Source organism: Malus domestica, chromosome 12 (genome assembly GCF_042453785.1).
Source record: "Malus domestica chromosome 12, GDT2T_hap1".
Classification (NCBI taxonomy): domain Eukaryota; kingdom Viridiplantae; phylum Streptophyta; class Magnoliopsida; order Rosales; family Rosaceae; genus Malus; species Malus domestica.
In genome coordinates this window covers 27,630,613-27,649,730 of record NC_091672.1, presented here as the reverse complement: position 1 = coordinate 27,649,730, position 19,118 = coordinate 27,630,613, and the positions used below count along the sequence as shown (strand labels likewise).

General features: G+C 39.4%; 3 protein-coding genes and 1 long non-coding RNA gene across 6 annotated transcripts; 1 reads left to right on the top strand and 3 right to left on the bottom strand.

Moving 5' to 3' along the window:
• Nucleotides 1-2,023: 2,023 nt before the first annotated feature.
• Nucleotides 2,024-3,472, bottom strand: LOC103450871 (uncharacterized). Its single transcript, XM_008390272.4, has 5 exons — nucleotides 3,087-3,472; nucleotides 2,846-2,930; nucleotides 2,678-2,748; nucleotides 2,497-2,553; nucleotides 2,024-2,405 (listed from the first exon to the last, which is right to left on the bottom strand). The coding sequence occupies exons 1-5, from the start codon at nucleotides 3,195-3,197 to the stop codon at nucleotides 2,259-2,261; spliced, it is 471 nt and encodes a 156-aa protein (XP_008388494.2). The 5' UTR covers nucleotides 3,198-3,472; the 3' UTR covers nucleotides 2,024-2,258.
• Nucleotides 3,473-4,087: 615 nt separating this feature from the next.
• On the bottom strand, nucleotides 4,088-10,251 carry LOC114820051 (calmodulin-binding protein 60 B-like). Its single transcript, XM_070809227.1, has 10 exons — nucleotides 9,751-10,251; nucleotides 8,612-8,904; nucleotides 7,144-7,288; nucleotides 6,988-7,057; nucleotides 6,587-6,639; nucleotides 5,972-6,474; nucleotides 5,708-5,868; nucleotides 5,410-5,610; nucleotides 5,047-5,218; nucleotides 4,088-4,837 (listed from the first exon to the last, which is right to left on the bottom strand). The coding sequence occupies exons 3-10, from the start codon at nucleotides 7,233-7,235 to the stop codon at nucleotides 4,335-4,337; spliced, it is 1,755 nt and encodes a 584-aa protein (XP_070665328.1). The 5' UTR covers nucleotides 7,236-7,288; nucleotides 8,612-8,904; nucleotides 9,751-10,251; the 3' UTR covers nucleotides 4,088-4,334.
• LOC114820052 (uncharacterized) lies at nucleotides 10,229-12,525 on the top strand. Its single transcript, XR_003767350.1, has 2 exons — nucleotides 10,229-10,366; nucleotides 11,643-12,525. It is a non-coding gene; the product is annotated as an uncharacterized lncRNA (long non-coding RNA).
• Nucleotides 10,713-16,061, bottom strand: LOC103423645 (uncharacterized). Of its 3 annotated transcripts, none has more exons than XM_070809226.1 (13): nucleotides 15,699-16,061; nucleotides 15,539-15,596; nucleotides 15,188-15,240; nucleotides 14,574-15,076; nucleotides 14,229-14,389; nucleotides 13,936-14,136; nucleotides 13,550-13,744; nucleotides 13,133-13,185; nucleotides 12,531-13,021; nucleotides 12,270-12,427; nucleotides 11,972-12,172; nucleotides 11,609-11,780; nucleotides 10,713-11,399 (listed from the first exon to the last, which is right to left on the bottom strand). In XM_070809226.1, the coding sequence occupies exons 1-13, from the start codon at nucleotides 15,788-15,790 to the stop codon at nucleotides 10,951-10,953; spliced, it is 2,787 nt and encodes a 928-aa protein (XP_070665327.1). In that variant the 5' UTR covers nucleotides 15,791-16,061; the 3' UTR covers nucleotides 10,713-10,950. The 3 variants fall into 3 exon arrangements, with proteins under 3 accessions (XP_070665327.1, XP_028945806.1, XP_070665326.1); XM_029089973.2 differs by having other exon boundaries at nucleotides 14,520-15,076; nucleotides 15,539-15,605; nucleotides 15,699-16,012; XM_070809225.1 differs by having other exon boundaries at nucleotides 15,539-15,605; nucleotides 15,699-16,012.
• Nucleotides 16,062-19,118: the final 3,057 nt, after the last annotated feature.

The following is a 19,118-nucleotide window of genomic DNA, read 5'->3' as shown; positions in this document are numbered from 1 at the left end:
AGTTTATTGGTCCAGCCAATATGCCCGGGAAAAAGGCCTTTAAACAAGCCCAAATCAAATCGAGTAAACCATTATTGATCCACAATGCTTTACGTAATTTATAGGCCCAATAAATACTTTTATACAATTTTATGGGCCTAATAAATACTTTTATACAATTTTTGGACCAACATCCTGCAAAATAATTCCTTATGAATTTTCTATCATTTATATCTTTTAATAAATAAAAAATTTCTATTCTTTAAATAATTTTTTCTTTGCGGTGTCATCGTACAAGGCCCTAGTTCGAAAGTGCCCTCAATTTATGATTTTATTTTACTTGTATGTGAAATATATACATATCAATTGACCAAATTAAGTTTTTAGTGTAAGTGTTTTCGCGTTTTTTATCTTTGTAGTTCCAACCTTGTTCGAATACCTCCTCCGTCACTTCATCTTTTTATCTTTTCATATTTAAAAGCAAGGAGTTTCGAACCCAAAAATATAAGGATGCAAATAGGTACGCAGTCACCACAGCGTGTTTCATTGAATTTATTTTCTTTTGCGTAATCAATTTACACACAATAAAAAATAAAAATATAAAAGAAAATACAACAACCAAAATTTTAGACCTTATAAGGCCTCCGTTTGAATCTCGCATAGGGCTCCCAAAATCTCAAAGTCGGCTCTGCTCTTGATATAAAATGATTCTGACTCTAAGAAAGGGTTAATATTTGCAAAGAGCTTCTAACTCAAAATATTTAAAAGCATTTACTCATGCACCTGAGATCTTAGGTCATTTTACATTTTCTCAATATCGTAACTCAAAATAAGTTAGTCATAACGATTAGTATCGATTCTATCAAACTTGCCATGAAAGTGAATTAAACTCAAAATTCTCGCTTATAATATAGAAAAGTATCATTAGCAAATCTAGCACACTATAGTTTGTATGGTCTAATAAGAACCAAAGGCAATCTTAAACCTACAACAACCACACTTGTGCCAAACAAATATCTCTACTGATTGCCTAGCTAGCGACTGTGGGACTTGGACTTGTAGTTTTAGACAAACCAAATCCCTAGAATTTTGTTTGAACTTCGAAAGATACCTTGTTACATGCAAAGCAATGTTGCCCTATGCGTATGGTGATAGGCGGGTGCATTGTGTATACGACCATTGTGTGTGGTTGTACAACCATGGGTTCAGAGTGTTGGGCACAAGAGTTTCTTGTCATTCTTTTTTCTAGACTACCTCCTTAATGAACAAGAAACAAGATTTAAAAAAAGACACTAGACGCTGGTCGGACGGTGAATAGAGGCCTAGACTGAGCGTCCAGGTGAGGACTAGGGAGTTTATTTATTTTTATTTTTATATTATTTAATTAAATTACAATAGAATGTGTACTTATACTAAAAAATACATAAATTACAATAGAATGACACATAATTATAAAATTTAAAACATATTAAAAACATATGAAACAAAAGAGTTCATACAAATATTCAACAAGTCTATTACAATTTATTTTAAAAAATACAAAATAAAAATCATCTATTTTCTATGAGAGCTACAACTTAAGTAGAATGCCTAACAAGTCCCTAAGCACGTCTAGACCTATTTATTAATTCTCAAACGTCTAAAATTAATCAAAATGACAACTGACTAGCACCTAAACAGACAGATCCTTTTCCTGAGGATTCAAAAAGTTATGTTCGTTCATTATACATTGTGCGGTCCTAAATCATTTAAATTTTAAAATTAAATATAAATAATATCTAACGAAAATTAATCGTAAATGAAGGTAGATGAATGAAGATAATGTATGAATTCCCTGAATGTTCAGAAAAAGAATCCTGCGAAAATCCTTTTCCCACCTAAACAGAACCTAGCGACACTGACTGGCGTCTTACAATTGTAACACATCTAAGAAGGCCAATTTAATTAATGTACAAGAGAAGACACCAGAAAAAGGCAGACGTCAATGTCAACCAACTACATCAAATTACCAATCACATTGAACCAGAAATAAAAACATCAAAAGGAATAAAGGAGAATTATTTAATTACTAAAACCACCAACATACACGAGTCACCACCACCACCCACAAACTGGATTTAACCCCCCCTTAACCTCCAATCACTTCTTAATCCGGGAATTAAGGATTAAACAAAAGTTCAATCCAGTCCAAATTAAAAACGAAAATTAAAATAAAACACAATTGGGTGGGCCATTTTTGAATAAACAACATTTTCCTTCACATGATCCGCTGCATCGCGCTAGCAGCGAGACTTGGCACCTCTCGACGCACTAACACGTGGCTTCTTGTTCGCCGTCGGATTCATGTCGCCGAAGTCGAATCCCATCATCCCGTCTCCGCCGACCATGTCGTTGAACATCCTCTGGAGATCTTCCAAACTGTCCCCCTGAATAATCAAAATTGTAATTAGATCCCCCCGAAAAGCATTAATCGCGTTTAAGGAAAGTTAAATGATAAAATTACCACATTCTCCTTACCTCGTCTTTCACATTGTTCATCATGGACAGCATTTCACCCATGAAATTGCAAAATTCCTGCCGACAAAAGTACAAAAATTCAGGGACATAACAGGAAACCGAAAAACAGCGACGTAATTTTGTTTTTTTACTTTCTTTTTTTTACCGTGCATTGTGTACGGTGAATAATTTTGTAACGCACCTGGTCTTCTTCTTCGAGGGGGTCGTAGAGCCCGGCGTCGTACATCGACCGCTTCGCCTGATCCGAGAGAACTGCGGACAACTAAAACGGCGTCGTTAGCGCGAGAAATTCAAGGCTATCAGGCTTTTTAACTAACGACGTCGTATGAACGTAAATTCATAACGTTACCGGAGTAAGCCTCTTGGATTTGCTGAAACCGCCGCTTGGCTTCTCCCGCCGCCGTTTGACTTCGCGCCCTATCCGGATGCCATTTCTTCAAATAAAATGAAAAAAAAAATATATCACAAGATCAAATAATACCCAAGAAAATTTCCGAAATCAAGCTGTTGTTAGTTTTGATTTGCAGAAAACGGAGGACCCACAAGATGAACGAGAATGAAAACGGCGGCGTTTGGTGAAGGGGAATTACCAGAGCGAGCTTGCGGTAAGCTGTGCGGATATCAGAGAAGGAGGCGTCCCTGCGGATCCCGAGGACGGCGTAGTAGGAAGATCCGCCGTTGGATCCTCCTTCTCTGTCCATCACTCCACACACCCACAAAAACCCTCAACCCACCCAACAAATCAAAAAATCGAAACAGAGCCTTCAAAATTCAAAGCCGAAGAGCTCCAAGAACTGAAAAGCTTCTCTCTCCCGCAACGGAGCCTGCCGGAGAGAAGAAGAAGAAAAGAGGGAGGCTCTGCGTTTCTCTGGGATTTTTTTTTTTTGGGTGGTCACGTTTGTTTAGAGGCGGAGAAAATATCTTGGTTACGGTACGGAGGGGGAAGGTTCGAGAATTTCATTTCGTGTGTACGAAAACTGACTCCGTCTGCCGGGCGGCTAGATATTTTCTTCGTAATATTCAGAAAGGGCCTGAAGTTAACTTGAATTACGGTGCTCTGCCATTGGGCTTTGTTTGGAGGTCCAGGCATGTCGGGTTCTCAATTGTGGGATTCTTAGGCCTATTTGAAGATGGAATTGGCCCCATATTTACTTTCAGATAATCAAAAGCGTTTTTTACGGTGTTGGACAAAAAAATTATTGCTAATAAAAATGCGTAACGAACAAAAGTATCATTAGTTTGATCAACTTGATTCCGTAACATATTACTGCACACCACGTGTCGTCGTTAATTTGATCAACGTATTATACGTTCGCTTTTACATCTCGCTTTCGTATCTACTTATATTAGAATCTGAAATCATTATACTTATTTTTTAACAAGCTATTGCACTTCACGTGTCATCATCAGTCTGATTCATTAACGCCCATCTTTCGCCCTTTACTTCCTTACTTATTTAATTAGCATCTTAAATTAGTATCGTCCCGCTTCCTTTAACAAATTAGTACACACCACGTTATGGTCAAATAGATTTACGATGATCACAAAAATCTACGCAATTTCTTGTGGTGAAAGTAATAGCTAAGTAAAATACATAAAGCAATAATTTTTATTTCTGTATTCCTTTTCAAAAACCAAATTTTACATAGACCAGTTTGACACTATGTACAATATGATCAATGAACTGCAGAAAACTAAAACCTATGAACTACTAAGCTTAGCACATCTAGGACTAGGAGATATTTTTACCCCTTTTACCTCTAGGGAATTGCTTGCTTTCTACAGCTAGTAAATAGTAATTAGCAAACTAAAACAGAGAAGATGAAACTACATTTCTTCTAGTAGTTCAGATACATAGGAGACCTTGCCATTCTTCTAGCAATCCCATGCCTCCTAACCGAAACCCACCATTTAATGGCGGCACGAAGCTTGCACCAGCATGCCTTGGGTTTCTGTCTAGTCCCTGCGTTATGTACAAAAGCAGGAAGAGGGAAATGTGCGGCTTCTGCTTCGCTACCTGAGGTGAAGTAGAAGCCGCCTGCTTGTTCCCATATTGGGTTTGCAGGAGACCAAGTTGATGCTTGGACCTGGAAAAGGTTTTCTGTCCCTAAATGACCGGTTGGGAGAATTGGCGCTTGGAAACCACCGAGAGGCGGCCAACTGCTTTCTCCATTGTAGATGACGGAGTTAAAGTCCTCCACCGAAAAGCTGTTGCTTCGGAATTGCATTGGTTGGCTTTGTGCTAGAGAAACCATTAACTGATTGCTGCTGCCTTCTGATTGGTAGGCAGATGAGGTTGAAGCTGATCCATGGTTGAAACCTAGTTGTATAGGGAGTTCATCTGTGAAAAATTACTTGGTTTTTAGTTACTTGGAAAGGCATACGTAAGGCAGAACATGCCATAATGTTAAGATTTTAGAGAGACGGACCAACAGATACTACTAATCAACGATAATACTATCCCTAAGCTGCATTTTATTTTATCAGGTTTCCGATGTGGGACTTTAGATTTGTCAGCGGATTGTACCTTATACACAAAGTAACATTTACCTTGATGTGTGAACTGAAATTGAATTTGTTGCAGATCAGGGTTTGGACTGGTGACTTGCTCAGGTTGTGGACATGGCAAGGGCCTCGAAAGGCCAAATATAGTCGAAGCATCGACAGGGACCAAATCTCTTACATCTTGATAAGCATGCTGCTTCAGAGTTTCCACCAGCATCTGCAAACATAACCAGGGAGCTCATCAGTTTCTTTACCCCCAAGGATTATTTTAAAGTTTGCTCCATCAATCATGCAACAATTCTTTGTCTTCTGAACCAACTTATAGCAACCGAAAAATGAAGGCAGATCAAGAATACGCGTGCGAGATTAGAAAATGCAAAGGAGCTCGAAAATGCATAGCACGCTTACCTTCTGATGCACGTCGAGTTCATCCAGAGAACAGAACTGGCCATTGATTATTGCCCCTAAAAGCCTGTGGATGGAATTGAAAATGAGACTTACACCCTCCTCAGCTCTATGGAAGGCATAATACTTATGGTCATCCAACTTACAGGTCATAGCATGCTCTAGGATTGTTTCCCATATCTTGTTTGAGATCCCACCGAAAGCCTACATTTTCGCAGCAGAAAATTAGACAGATATAGATTAAACTACGGGCATAAACTACGGTAGGCACACTGCGCAGCAGAACAAATGATTCTCTTACATTTCGTAGCGAGGATGCATCTCTCATGTACAACCGCAGGAAGTCCTCCACTGTGCTGATTCCATTCTCGCAGAGTCTCTTATGGAAGGCTCCGTCTTTCGCTATCTTTTCCAGGCGCCATATTTCGTCGGTTAGGTGTGGAGGGTAGTGCTTCTTATACACTGAATCAACATTTTGTATGTCAGTTTCATTTAGTTCAATGCCAAAATTGTCTATATTTTAGTAAAGATCAAAGAGTAGTGAGTTAAGTTTTCTTGAACTTACATTCTCCACGGTGATCTTTAACCACAAACGGTTCACTTCTAGCTTCTCTAATTCGTACTTCACTCGAAGATTTGGCCACAACTCGAGCTGCTAGTCTGAACGTTCGGCTTCTTATCCAGCTCGAGTTGTCAGTAAACACAACATCACCAACAAGACCAACTCCCTCTCTTAGTGTAACTTGTATCTCACCCGTCACCAATGGCCTCCTGCCATCCCTTGCACGAACAATGTAGTTGTTGAATTCTCGTTCGGTCCAATCCTCTTGATCATCAGACCCGAACTCACCATTCACGACAAGAAGTTCAATCTTTAGCGAAGATAGGGGACCGGAACGGACTATAGTACCAGTACTGGCATCGACTAGTTCAATTTGAAGAGGCGCACCGTTCTCTGCTCCCACCTTACTGCCTGTGAATATGGTACTTAGCAGCTTGTTGATAAAACGCAACTGCAAGCCACATCCTCCAGAAGTACTCCCACTTTCCAGCGGCGGCCTGGATACGCTGCGTGTTTATCATGTAGATTATATCAGCAATTGGAAGCTTTGTGACTTAAGAAAAAATTATAAGACCTTCGTTATTTTATAGAAGACAAACATTTGATTTAAAAGCTAACCTTGGAGATGACATGAGGAAGGGAAGAATACCGCGCTCCACCTCCTCTCGCACCTACACGCGACAAAGATACATGAACAATGAACTCAAGAGACCTCACCAGGAAAAGATTTCGAACAAATTCAAGTTCTAAATGTGAAAAAACAGCGTTTAAACAGTCAAACATGTGTTCTTGTTTTCTATTACAAGAGGGCTAATCAAACCAAACCTAACAGTCAATCCAAGTTTTCATGTTAGCAGCTACTCAACCAGTCTTCTTAATCGAGGAAACAAAGCAAAGTCAAAGTTTAAACCTCTATGTTACGGCAGAATTATACACGAAAACTAAGACGGAATGATTTCTTAAGCCTCAAGTTGAGCTCAGATTCATTCGTGTAGACAAGAACGGAGATTTGAACTTACAATTCCCCGAAAGAAGCGTTCCCACTCGCGTTCATTCAGCGTGGCGTCTCTCATCACATCCCTAACAACACTGCACAACAAGCATCACAAAAGTCAAAAAAAACGAATTCAATCAACCAAAAAGCACCAAACTTTCACTCAGGCTAAACCACCCACTTCCTAAAAGTAGGCCTCCTTTTGGATTCTGGAACCGGAAACTTGAAGTCCTCGCTTCCCTCGTCGTCGCGAAAATGCCTTTTGGGGACCATCAAAAACCCTCCCGAAAACAGCAGCTAGCAGCTAGTTTAATTTAGTTTAGTACCTGAAAAATACACAAGATTTCGAACAGCAGCTAGCTTCTGTGTCCTTAAATATACAATCTTGGATTGACCTTTTGATTACAGAAGGTACGAGGAAGGTTCTTCGTACAGACCATAAACACGCCAAACCTTGAAAGTCAAGCAAAGATTAGCTCACGCTCTAAACTAACAAGAACCCAAGATTTGTATTAAGATATTATTAATTTTAGGTAGCACCAAAGTTGCATCGACTTTTATGTTTGGTTTGATCGATGACTGTCTGCGTTTTTTTGTCTCATTTTTTTAGGAAAGAGAGAAAAGAACAAATATTTTCAGGATTCTCAAGCATTGGAATTTCAGATAGATGACTAATCAAACGCGTCCTGATTGAAAAGTACTAAAAAAATCGCAGTATATTCCAAGAGATCCAGGAAGGAGAAAGTTTAGTGAGAGAAAGTTTGTGTGTGACCGGATTTAGTGAGAGGAGAGATTTTTCCGTGTTCGCGAAACACGACCCGGTACACCTCAGAGAAAATTTGTTTTCATTTTTAAGTGTCCCTCCTAAAGAAAGTTGGGGGAAACAGGGATGTGGAGCACGTGTACGTGTAGCCATTGAACTTCACACGTGGCTCAACCTACTTTGATATTACGAAGAAAATTGAGGTTTTAACATAAAAATAATTTGCAACATGGGGAGTAACCCAATTTCTTATAAACTCTTGAATGGTCTGGTCCCTCACCGACATGGGACTTTGTCCTCACATTCTCACACCTCCACTTGTATTATGACATATGATGTTCTAGATCCTATTCTGGTTACATTGAAAAATTTATCGAGAGGGTGAGAGAGCGATTCCACGTGAATAGAGACAAAACAAAGAACAAAGCGTGTTTAGAGTACTATTCGATGATATGAAGGTTGCTAGAAGTTGCAGAAAATTACAAATTTTCCATAAGTACGCGTTTGTTTATCATTCTTAATAGTGATGGAAGCAAGATGTGGCACTTTAAGCAGAACCCCATTTCCCGGAATTTGACCTGAAATTTCATGTCAACTTCGATGCAAAACCAGCTAATTAAAATTACGATGATACATCGATAACATGTCAACACGTCATGTTATTCAAATATTTGTCAATGTTATCATGTCAACACGTCACGTTATTCAAATATTTGTCAATGTTATTAACGACTTATCGAAACCATATCTAACAACTTGAAATCATAATTATCCGCATGCAGCTTCCACTAACTTCAGTATGTCACAATCTTTATCTGTCCACATGTAAAGGGTTGATTTTTATTGCGAGCAGAAAGCAGAAAAGAGAAGCAAAAGATTAAAAAACCTGAGTCTTTGAGTGAGACTGTTGAGGCTTGAAAGGTAGTTCACTTGATTGATTTGGTGGTTGGTGGAGTTTGCATGATGCAGGTTCTGCGAAACTTTCCGGGAATCTGGTTTTCCGGGAAAGTTCTGGGAATGTATGTGGAAGGGAATGTATGTGGAACTGGAGCCGGAGACTTACCTTTCCCCAAGTCGTCCCCGGACCCAGGGAGACTTTTTTATGTACTGTTCTGAGTTCTGATGCAAGCAAGGCATCAATTTTGACTAACCACTTTTTAATCCACTTTGTTAATGCTCCTAATCACAAGAAGTTATGTTACTGATTTGACTTAAAATTCTAAAAGAATATGATATAAAAAAAATATTCTAAAAGAAAGATAATATAAAAATGTAAAAACAAATATAACGAGTTAGTTTGAGCAATGCGTAGCTTTACACTAAAATTCAAATGTTCTTTATCATCATAGTAGACTATAGTAATGTAATTATTGTTTGTCACAGAACAAATCAAGTATAAAAAAACGTTTATTTAGAGGTACTTTTAAAATGACTACATACGTTTTTAGATGAAATGTTTTTGAATTCATAAGGCACGTGATCACTTCTTGAAGTGATCATATGTTGTTTCAAGATTTACTTTCATAGTAAGAATTGATTTTAAAAATATTTTCATTAAACATTCTTTTAATCATTTTAAAAACTTGTTTTTGCTTTTAAAATAACTAAAATCGTTTAAAAATATTTTTAAAATCAATGCTGAATAAAAATACAAGTGAAACCTTAAAAAAATCACTTAAAACTTAAAAGTGTTTTCTGTAACATCAGTTATGTGTTTCATGTACGAAACACTTTAAGTGTTTTTAAAATCTAAAAACATTTTTGCTAAAAACATTTTCAATTATTTTAAAAATAATTCTAAACGAGTCATAAAAGCACTTTGAAACGAGCTTAAAGATTATTTTGTTGTTTAACATTTAATTATCAAAATTAATCAAATGTTGTTAGCCAAAACTCAGAAGACATATCAAATCATGAAGAAAATAAAAATCCACTAGCTTCAATATTACTTCAAAAAAAGAGCTTCAGAAAAATAGTTTAAAACCAATACAAACAAAAAAGGAAGAAGCTTTTCTCAGTTCGTACCTGTACAAATTTTCCCACCAAATTGAAAACCCAGATACCAATTGCTACCAACAGCAATGGCCTCCCCTACGCCGGACGCAGAGACCCTTTCAACCCTCTTGGCAGCCATTGACATGGGCACCAACTCCTTCAAGCTGCTCATAGTCCGAGCATACCCAAATTCTTCACCATCGACCAATTCAAAGAGCCGGTGGTTCTCGGCCGCGACACCATCTCATCGTCATCAACACCAACCCCTTTTGCCCTCTCGCACCACTCCCACCTCCTTGCTCTCGAATCCCTCAAAAAGTTTCAGAAAATCCTGAAATCCTACAAAACCAGCAAACCCCATGTCCGCTGCGTCGCGACCGCTGCCGTGCGCGAAGCCGTGAACAAAGCTGAGTTCTTGGAATGCGTGAGGGCGGAGGTGGGTTTGGAGGTCGATGTGCTGCCCGGTGAGGAGGCAGCTCGGCTGGTTACAGTACGGAGGGGGAAGGTTCGAGAATTTCATTTCGTGTGCACGAAAACTGACTCCGTCCGCCGGGCGGCTAGATATTTTCTTTGTAATATTCAGAAAAGGGTCTGAAGTTAACTTGAATTACGGCTCTCTGCCATTGGGCTTTGTCTGAAGGTCCAGGTATGTCGGGTTCTCAATTGTGGGATTCTTAGGCCTATTTGAATACGGAGTTGGCCCCATATTTACTTTCAAATGATCAAAAGCGTTTTTTACGATGCTCGACAAAAAAAATATTGCTAATAAAAATGCGTAACAAACAAAAGTCTCATTAGTTTGATCAACGTATTGTACGTTTCACGCTTCACTTTCATACTTATTTAGTTAGAATCTTAAATTAGTATCGCCCTGTTTCCTTTAACATACTAGTACACACCACGTTATGCTGTTATGACCAAATAGATTTACGATGATCATAAAAATTTACGCAGTTCCTTGCGGTGAAAGTGACAGCTAAGTAAAATACATAGAGCAGTAATTTTTATTCTGTATTTCTTTTCAAAAACCGAATTTTACATAGATCAGTTTGACACTATGTACAATATGATCAATTAACTGCAGAAAAGTAAAACCTATGAGCTACTAAGCTTAGCACATCTAGGACTAGGAGATATTTTTACCCCTTTTACCTCTAGGTAATTGCTTGCTTTCTACAGCTAGTAAATAGTAATTAGCAAACTAAAACAGGGAAGATGAAACTACATTTCTTATAAAAAGTTCAGATACGTAGAAGGCCTTGCAGTCATATGCCTCCTAACCGACATCCACTTAACGGCGGCACGAAGCTTGCACCAGCATGCCTTGGCTTTCCGTCTAGCTTCTGCTTCGCTACCTGAAGTGAAGTAGAAGTCGCCTGCTTGTCCCCATATTGGGTTTGCAGGAGACAAAGTTGATGCTTCGACCTGGAAAAGGTTTTCTGTCCCTAAATGACCGGTTGGGAGAATTGGCGCTTGGAAACCACCGAAAGGCGGCGAACTGCTTTCTCCACTGTAGATGACGGAGTTAGAGTCCCCCACCGAAAAGCTGTTGCTTCGGAGTTGCATTGGTTGGCTTTGTGCTAGAGAAACCATTAACTGATTGCTGCTTCCTGCTGCTTGGTAGGCAGATGAGGTTGAAGCTGATCCGTGGTTGAAACCTAGTTGTATTGGGAGTTCATCTGTGAAAAATTACTTGGTTTTTAGTTACTTGGAAAAGCATACGTAAGGCAGAACATGCCATAATGTTAAGATTTTAGAGAGACGGACCAACACATACTACTAATCAACGACGATACTATCCCTAAGCTGCATTTTATTTTATCAGGTTTCCGATGTGGGACTTTAGATTTGTCAGCGTATTATACCTTATACACAAAGTAACATTTACCTTGATGTGTGAACTGAAATTGAATTTGTTGCAGATCAGGGTTTGGACTGGTGAATTGCTCAGTTTGTGGACATGGCAAGGGCCTCGAAAGGCCAAATATAGTCGAAGCATCGACAGGGATCAAATCTTTTACATTTTGATAAGCATGCTGCTTCACAGTTTCCACCAGCATCTGCAAACATAACCAGGGAGCTCATCAGTTTCTTTACCCCCAAGGAATATTTTAAAGTTTGCTCCATCAATCATGCAACAGTTCTTTGTCTTCGGAACCAAGTTATAGCAACCGAAAAATGAAGGCAGATCAAGAATACGCGTGGGAGATTAGAAAATGCAAAGGAGTTTGAAAATGCATAATACGCGTACCATCTGATGCACGTGGAGTTCATGCAGAAAACAGAACTGGCCATTGATTATTGCCGCTACAAGCCTGTGGATGGAATTGAAAATGAGACTTACATCCCCCTCAGCTCCATGGAAGGCATAGAACCTATGGTCATCCAACTTACAGGTCATAGCATGCTCTATGATTGTTTCCCATAACTTGTTCGAGATCACACCGAAAGCCTACATTTTCGCAGCAGAAAATTAGATAGATATAGATTAAACGACGGGCATAAACTACCGTAGGCACACTGCGTAGCAGAACAAATGATTCTCTTACATTTCGTAGCAAGGATGCATCTCTCATGTACAACTGCAGGAAGTCCTCGACTGTGCTGATTCCATTCTCGCAGAGTCTCTTATGGAAGGCTCCGTCTTTTGCTATCTTTTGCAGGCACCATATTTCATCGTTTAGGTGTAGATAGTGCTTCTTATAAACTGAATCAACATTTTCTAGGTCAGTTTCGTTTAGTTCAATGCCAAAATTGTCTATATTTTAGTAAAGATCAAAGAGTAGTGAGTTAAGTTTTTGTGAACTTACATTCTCCAACCACAAACGGTTCACTTCTAGCTTCTCTAATTCGTACTTCACTCGAAGATTTGGCCACAACTCGAGCTGCTAGTCTGAACGTTTGGCTTCTTATCCAGCCCGAGTTGTCAGTAAACACAACATCACCGACAAAACCAACTCCCTCTCTTAGTGTAACATGTATCTCACCCGTCACTGATGGCATGTTGCCATCCCTTGCGCGAACAATGTAGGTGCTGAATTCTCGTTCGGTCCAATCATCTTGATCATCAGACCCGAACTCACCATTCACGACAAGAAGTTCAATCTTTAGCGAAGATAGGGGACCGGAACGGACTATAGCACCAGTACTGGCATCGACAAGTTCAATTTGAAGAGGCGTGCCATTCTCTGCTTCCACCTTACTGCCTGTGAATATGGTACTTGGCAGCTTGTTGATAAAACGCAACTGCAAGCCACATCCTCCAGAAGCACTCCCACTTTCCAGCGGCGGCCTGGATACGCTGCGTGTTTTTTATGTAGATTATATCAGCAACTGGAAGCTTTGTGACTAAGAAAAAATTATAAGACCTTCGTTATTTTATAGAAAACAAACATTTGATCGAAAAGCTAACCTTGGAGATGACATGAGGAAGGGAAGAATACCGCGCTCCACCTCCTCTCGCATCTACACGCGACAAAGATACATGAACAATGAACTCAAGAGACCTCACCAGGAAAAGATTTCGAACAAATTCAAGTTCTAAATGTTAAAAAACAGCGTTTAAACAGTCAAACATGTGTTCTTGTTTTCTATTACAAGAGGGCTAATGAAACCAAACCTAACAGTCAATCCTAGTTTTCATGTTAGCAGCTACTCAACCCGTCTTCTTAATCGAAGTCATTAAAATCGAGGAAACAAAGGAAAATCAAACTTTAAAAGTCTATGTTTCTGCAGAATTATACACGAAAACTACGACGGAATGATTTCTTAAGCCTCAAGCTTGAGCTCAGATTCATTCGTGTAGACAAGAACGGAGATTTGAACTTACAATTCTCCGAAAGAAGCGTTCCGACTCGCGTTCATTCAGCGTGGGGTCTCTCCCTCTTATTGCTAATTGATTTTTGAATTGTTCAGCTTGGGGACATGGCAAGGGCCTCGAAAGGCCAAATATAGTCGAAACATCGATGGGGACCAAATCTCTTACATTTCGATAAGCATGCTGTTTCAGAGTTTCCACCAGCATCTGCAAACATAACCAGGGAGCTCATCAGTTTCTTTACCCCCAAGGAATATTTTAAAGTTTGCTCCATCAATCATGCAACAATTCTTTGTCTTCGGAACCAACTTATAGCAACCGAAAAATGAAGGCAGATCAATAATGCGCGTGGGAGATTAGAAAATGCAAAGGAGCTCGAAAATACATGGTAGGCGTACCTTCTGATGCGCGTCGAGTTCATCCAGAGAACAGAACTGGCCATTGATTATTGCCCCTACAAGCCTGTGAACGGAATTGAACATGAGACTTACATCGTGCTCAGCTCGATGATAGGCATAGCGCTTATGGTCATCCAACTTACAGGCCATAGCATGCTTTATGATTGTTTCCCATATCTTGTTCGAGATCACACCGAAAGCCTACATTTTCGCAGCAGAAATTAGATATAGATTAAACGACGGGCATAAACTACAGTAGGCACACTGCGCAGGAGAACAAATGATTCTCTTACATTTCGTAGCAAGGATGCATCTCTCATGTACAACTGCAGGAAGTCCTCCACTGTGCTGATTCCATTCTCGCACAGACTCTTATGGAAGGCTCCGTCTTTTGCTATCATTTCCAGGCGCCATATTTCATCGTTTAGGTGTGGAGGGTAGTGCTTCTTATACACTGAATCAACATTTTCTAGGTCAGTTTCGTTTAGTTCAATGCCAAAATTGTCTATATTTTAGTAAAGATCAAAGAGTGGAGAGTTAAGTTTTTGTGAACTTAAATGGGGGTAAGGCTAGCCGACATTCACCTCTCCTAGACCCTGCGTAAAGCGGGAGTCTTGTGCACTTGATACGACCTTTACATTCTCCACGGTGATCTTTAACCACAAACGGTTCACTTCTAGCTTCTCTAATTCGTACTTCACTCGGAGATTTGGCCACAACTCGAGCTGCTAGTCTGAACTTTCGGCTTCTTGTCCAGCTTGAGTTGTCAGTAAACACAACATCACCAACAAAACCAACTCCCTCTCTTAGTGTAACATGTGTCTCGCCCGTCACTAATGGCCTCCTGCCATCCCTTGCGCGAACAATGTAGTTGTTGAATTCTTGTTCGGTCCAATCCTCTTGATCATCAGACCCGAACTCACCATTCACGACAAGAAGTTCAATCTTTAGCGAAGATAGGGGACCGGAACGGACTATAGCACCGGTACTGGCATCGACTAGTTCAATTTGAAGAGGCGTGCCATTCTCTGCTTCCACCTTACTGCCTGTGAATATGGTACTTGGCAGCTTGTTGATAAAACGCAACTGCAAGCCACATCCTCCAGAAGCACTCCCACTTTCCAGCGGCGGCCTGGATACACTGCGTGTTTATCATGTAGATTATATCAGCAATTGGAAGCTTTGTGATTAAGAAAAAATTATAAGACCTTCGTTATTTTATAGAAAACAAACATTTGATCGAAAAGCTAACCTTGGAGATGACATGAGGAAGGGAAGAATACCGCGCTCCACCTCCTCTCGCACCTACACGCGACAAAGATACATCAACAATGAACTCAAGAGACCTCACCAGGAAAAGATTTCGAACAAATTCAAGTTCTAAATGTTAAAAAACAGCATTTAAACAGTCAAACATGTTAGCAGCTACTCAACCCGTCTTCTTATTCGAAGCCATTAAAATCGAGGAAACAAAGCAAAATCAAACCTTAAACTTCTATGTTACTGCCGAATTATACACGAAAACTACGACGGAATGATTTCTTAAGCCTCAAGCTTGAGCTCAGATTCATTCGTGTAGACAAGAACGGAGATTTGAACTTACAATTCTCCGAAAGCGTTCCGACTCGCGTTCATTCAGCGTGGCGTCTCTCATCACATCCCTAACAACACTGCACAACAAGCATCACAAAAACCCAGAAGTCAAAAATACGAATTCAATCAACCAAAAAGCACCAAACTTTCACTCAAACTAAACCACCCACTCCCTAAAATTAGGCCTCCTTTTGGATTCTGGAACCGGAAACTCGACGTCCTCGCTTCCCTCGTCGTCACGAAAATGCCTCTTGAGCACCATCAAAAACCCGCCCGAAAACAGCAGCTAGCAGCTAGCAGCTATTTTAATATAGTTTAGTATCTGAAAAGTACACAAGATTTCGAACAGCAGCTAGCAAGAACCCAAGATTTGTATCTAAATATACAATCTTGGATTGACCTTTTGATTGCAGAAGGTTCTTCGTACAGACCATAAACACGCCAAACCTTGAAGGTCAGGCAAAGATTCGAGCAGTTCCACCGTGGAAAGGTCCCAGCGTATTCACTATTTAATCCATCAGTAAATAATAACTTTACTTAATCATAATCAGTAATTGTCTTTTCATCTCCGTCCTAAACAGAATATTAACTTTTTTTTATTTATAAAATAAGAAAAAAATAACGATTAACGCGTTCACGCGTATATGCCTGTCGGTGTCGTGTATCAATATCGGTGACCACTATATATCATCCCTCCATCACCTTCCCATTAATAGCAGGTGCAGATATTTTAATATCCCAAATCAAATAAAATCTGCGCTTGTTTATCTTTCTTCTTCGATCTCTTGCTTTTTGCATATCAAAATCAAAAACCCAAATTTTCAAATCCAATCCAACTGAAAAACGGGTGTTCGGGCCGGTACGAATCCACAGGCCTCTCTCGGGACTGCTCGGGCTCGCTCGCCAGCCAACATTCGGCTTCCTCCCTCGGGCAATCAAGCCCTGTTCCGCAGCCTGTCCCTCGAGCACGAGCTCCCGCTGGAGCTGCTCTTACTTAACTCACGCTCTAAACTAGCAAGAACCCAAGATTTGTATTAAGATATTATTACTTTAGGTAGCACCAAAGTTGCTCGACTTTTATGTTTGGTTTGATCGATGACTGTCTGCGTTTTTTTTGTCTCATTTTTTTAAGGAAAGAGAGAAAAGAACAAATATTTTCAGGATTCTCAGGCATTGGAATTTCAGATAGATGACTAATCAAACGCGTCCTGATTGAAAAGTACTAAAAAAATCACAGTATTTCTCGAGAGGGTGAGAGAGCGAGACCACGTGGATAGAGACAAAACAAAGAACAAAGCGTGTTTAGAGTACTATTCGATGATATGAAGGTTGCTCGAAGTTGCAGAAAATTACAAATTTTCCATAAGTACGCGTTTGTTTATCATTCTTAATAGTGATGGAAGCAAGATGTGGCACTTTAAGCAGAACCCCATTTCCCAGAATTTGACCTGAAATTTCATGTCAACTTCAATGCAAAACCAGCTAATTAAAATTACGATGATGCATCGATAACATGTTATCACGTCACGATATTCAAATATTTGTCAGTGTTATTGACAACTTATCGAAACCATATCTTACAACTTGAAATCATAATTATCCGCATACAGCTTCCACTAACTTCGGTATGTCACAATCTTTGTCTGTCCACATGTAAAGGGTAGATTTTTATTGCGAGCAGAAAGCAGAAAAGAGAAGCAAAAGATTAAAAAAACTGAGTCTTTAAGTGAGAGTGTTGACCGAGGCTTGAAAGGTTGTTCACTTGATTGATTTGGTGGTTGGAGTTTGCATGATGCAGGTTCTGCGAAACTTTCCGGGAATCTGGTTTTCCAGGAAAGTTCTGGGATTGCATGTGAAGCTAGAGCCGAAGACTTAGGTCATCTCCAACCGAATGGTCTTGAGGGCCAAAGGGTCGAAAATAGCCCGAAAATCGTCTTTAACCGAGAGCTAGGCCAGAGGGATGTGGAATCTGAGAGGATCCCACGGAATCGGAAAGGGCCAACGGGCTAGAGGGCTGGCCACCTCTAGCCAGCCAGCCCCGGGCTGGCCAGAATTTTTTTAAATGTGTCGGATTTCATGTTGGTTATAATATAAATGTATTTCTGTTAGTTATAACCGACAGGAATTCTTAAGAAAAAGCTGACTAGCCGTTGCATTTGAATTTTTTTTTTTTTTACAGTTTTATTATTTTTTTTATATAACTTCTATTTTTTCCTATAACTTTTATTTTACAAAATTTGTTTCATATTTTTTTTAAACTTTCATTTTTCCTATAACTTCTATTTCACAAAATTTGTTTCATTTTATTTTAAATTCTTTTTTTTTTCCTATAACTTCTATTTCACAAAATTTGTTTCATATTTTTTTTAAATTATATTTTTTTCCTATAACTTCCTAAGTCATTATACAACATTAAATTAAATTAAGTAACATGAAATAACATTAAACAATATGAAACAACATTAAATAACATTAACCAACATACAAGTTATACAACATAAAAAAACATTTAACAACATGAAACTTAAACAACATTTTTAAAAACATTTAACAACATAAAACTTAAATGTCTACTCCATGCTTCTTTTGGCCCAAAGATGTGCAACAAGATCCTATTGTTTCGCAAAATTGTTCAAGAGTATCAAGACATGTAGACTCATACATACCATGTGTTTCATCCATCGAATCAGTTAGGGAGTCATAGGCCATCATTCGGAGTGCAATAGTAACCTTCTGATGAGGTGATAAACTAGGGCGACCTCCTCTGTCCCGCTTATGTCCAAAGTACGGATTGACCTGCTGAACATCACAAAGTAAACGTCTAAAGACATGACGCCTCATCAAGAAGCGACGTCTGAAATCCTCTTCTGTGTACACCGAGTTGGGGTTAAAGTAGTTGTTCATCAGATTGGCATGCGTCATTGCTCTATTTCGTGGTTTGTAAGAACGACCAACAACAGAGCCACCCCATTGAGGTTGTTTCTCAGTTGGTTGACACACCATGGTTGCTGCTCTATTTTGTTTGTTGCGCCTTACTTAAACTTCTTCATCAGATTCATCATCTTTTCGTCTCATTTGCGCCCATTTTGCTTTTATTTTGGAATTGGACGAGGACCCCCAGTTGGAATCTAAAGAGGATCCAAAGTTGGAATTCATTGCAAACTTGAATTGAAAGAGATTGAATTGAAATAGATTGAATTCAAAGTTGTGTGAATTATATCCCAATATCCACCCTATTTATAGCAAAAACAAATTCAAATCCAACGGCTAGCTGACATCACTTAGCTGTTGGAATTGAATTTAAGTTGTAGTTTTTAAATAATAAACTATGTTTGGCCCTATGACCCTTTGGCCCTCAGTTTGAGACGGTTTTTTGTGACAGGGCTAAAATGAGCCATCTGGCCTTCTGGCCCTCGGTTAGAGACGAATGCAAATATGGCCCTGTACTGTTCATTAAAATATTAATATCTTGGAAGCCCATAAGACTAAAACGAACCCTCTGACCAGCCATCGGTTGGAGATGGCCTTACCTTTTCCCAAGTTGTCCCCGGACCCAGGAAGACTTTTTTATGTACTGTTCTGAGTTCTGA

Excerpts from the sequence above, each read along its gene's own strand:
- LOC114820051 (XM_070809227.1), bottom strand. The coding sequence starts at position 7,235 with ATGGTCCCCAAAAGGCATTTTCGCGACGACGAGGGAAGCGAGGACTTC. Across the intron at positions 5,869-5,971 it reads TAAAGATCACCGTGGAGAAT|TGTATAAGAAGCACTACCCT; the intron begins GTAAGTTCAAGA and ends ATGTTGATTCAG. Across the intron at positions 4,838-5,046 it reads ATTTCAGTTCACACATCAAG|ATGAACTCCCTATACAACTA; the intron begins GTAAATGTTACT and ends AATTTTTCACAG.
- LOC103450871 (XM_008390272.4), bottom strand. The coding sequence starts at position 3,197 with ATGGACAGAGAAGGAGGATCCAACGGCGGATCTTCCTACTACGCCGTC. Across the intron at positions 2,931-3,086 it reads CTTACCGCAAGCTCGCTCTG|AAATGGCATCCGGATAGGGC; the intron begins GTAATTCCCCTT and ends TTTTATTTGAAG. Across the intron at positions 2,406-2,496 it reads TGAACAATGTGAAAGACGAG|GGGGACAGTTTGGAAGATCT; the intron begins GTAAGGAGAATG and ends TTGATTATTCAG.
- LOC103423645 (XM_029089973.2), bottom strand. The coding sequence starts at position 15,790 with ATGGTGCTCAAGAGGCATTTTCGTGACGACGAGGGAAGCGAGGACGTC. Across the intron at positions 13,745-13,935 it reads AACTCGACGCGCATCAGAAG|ATGCTGGTGGAAACTCTGAA; the intron begins GTACGCCTACCA and ends TTATGTTTGCAG. Across the intron at positions 12,173-12,269 it reads ATGCATCCTTGCTACGAAAT|GCTTTCGGTGTGATCTCGAA; the intron begins GTAAGAGAATCA and ends GCGAAAATGTAG.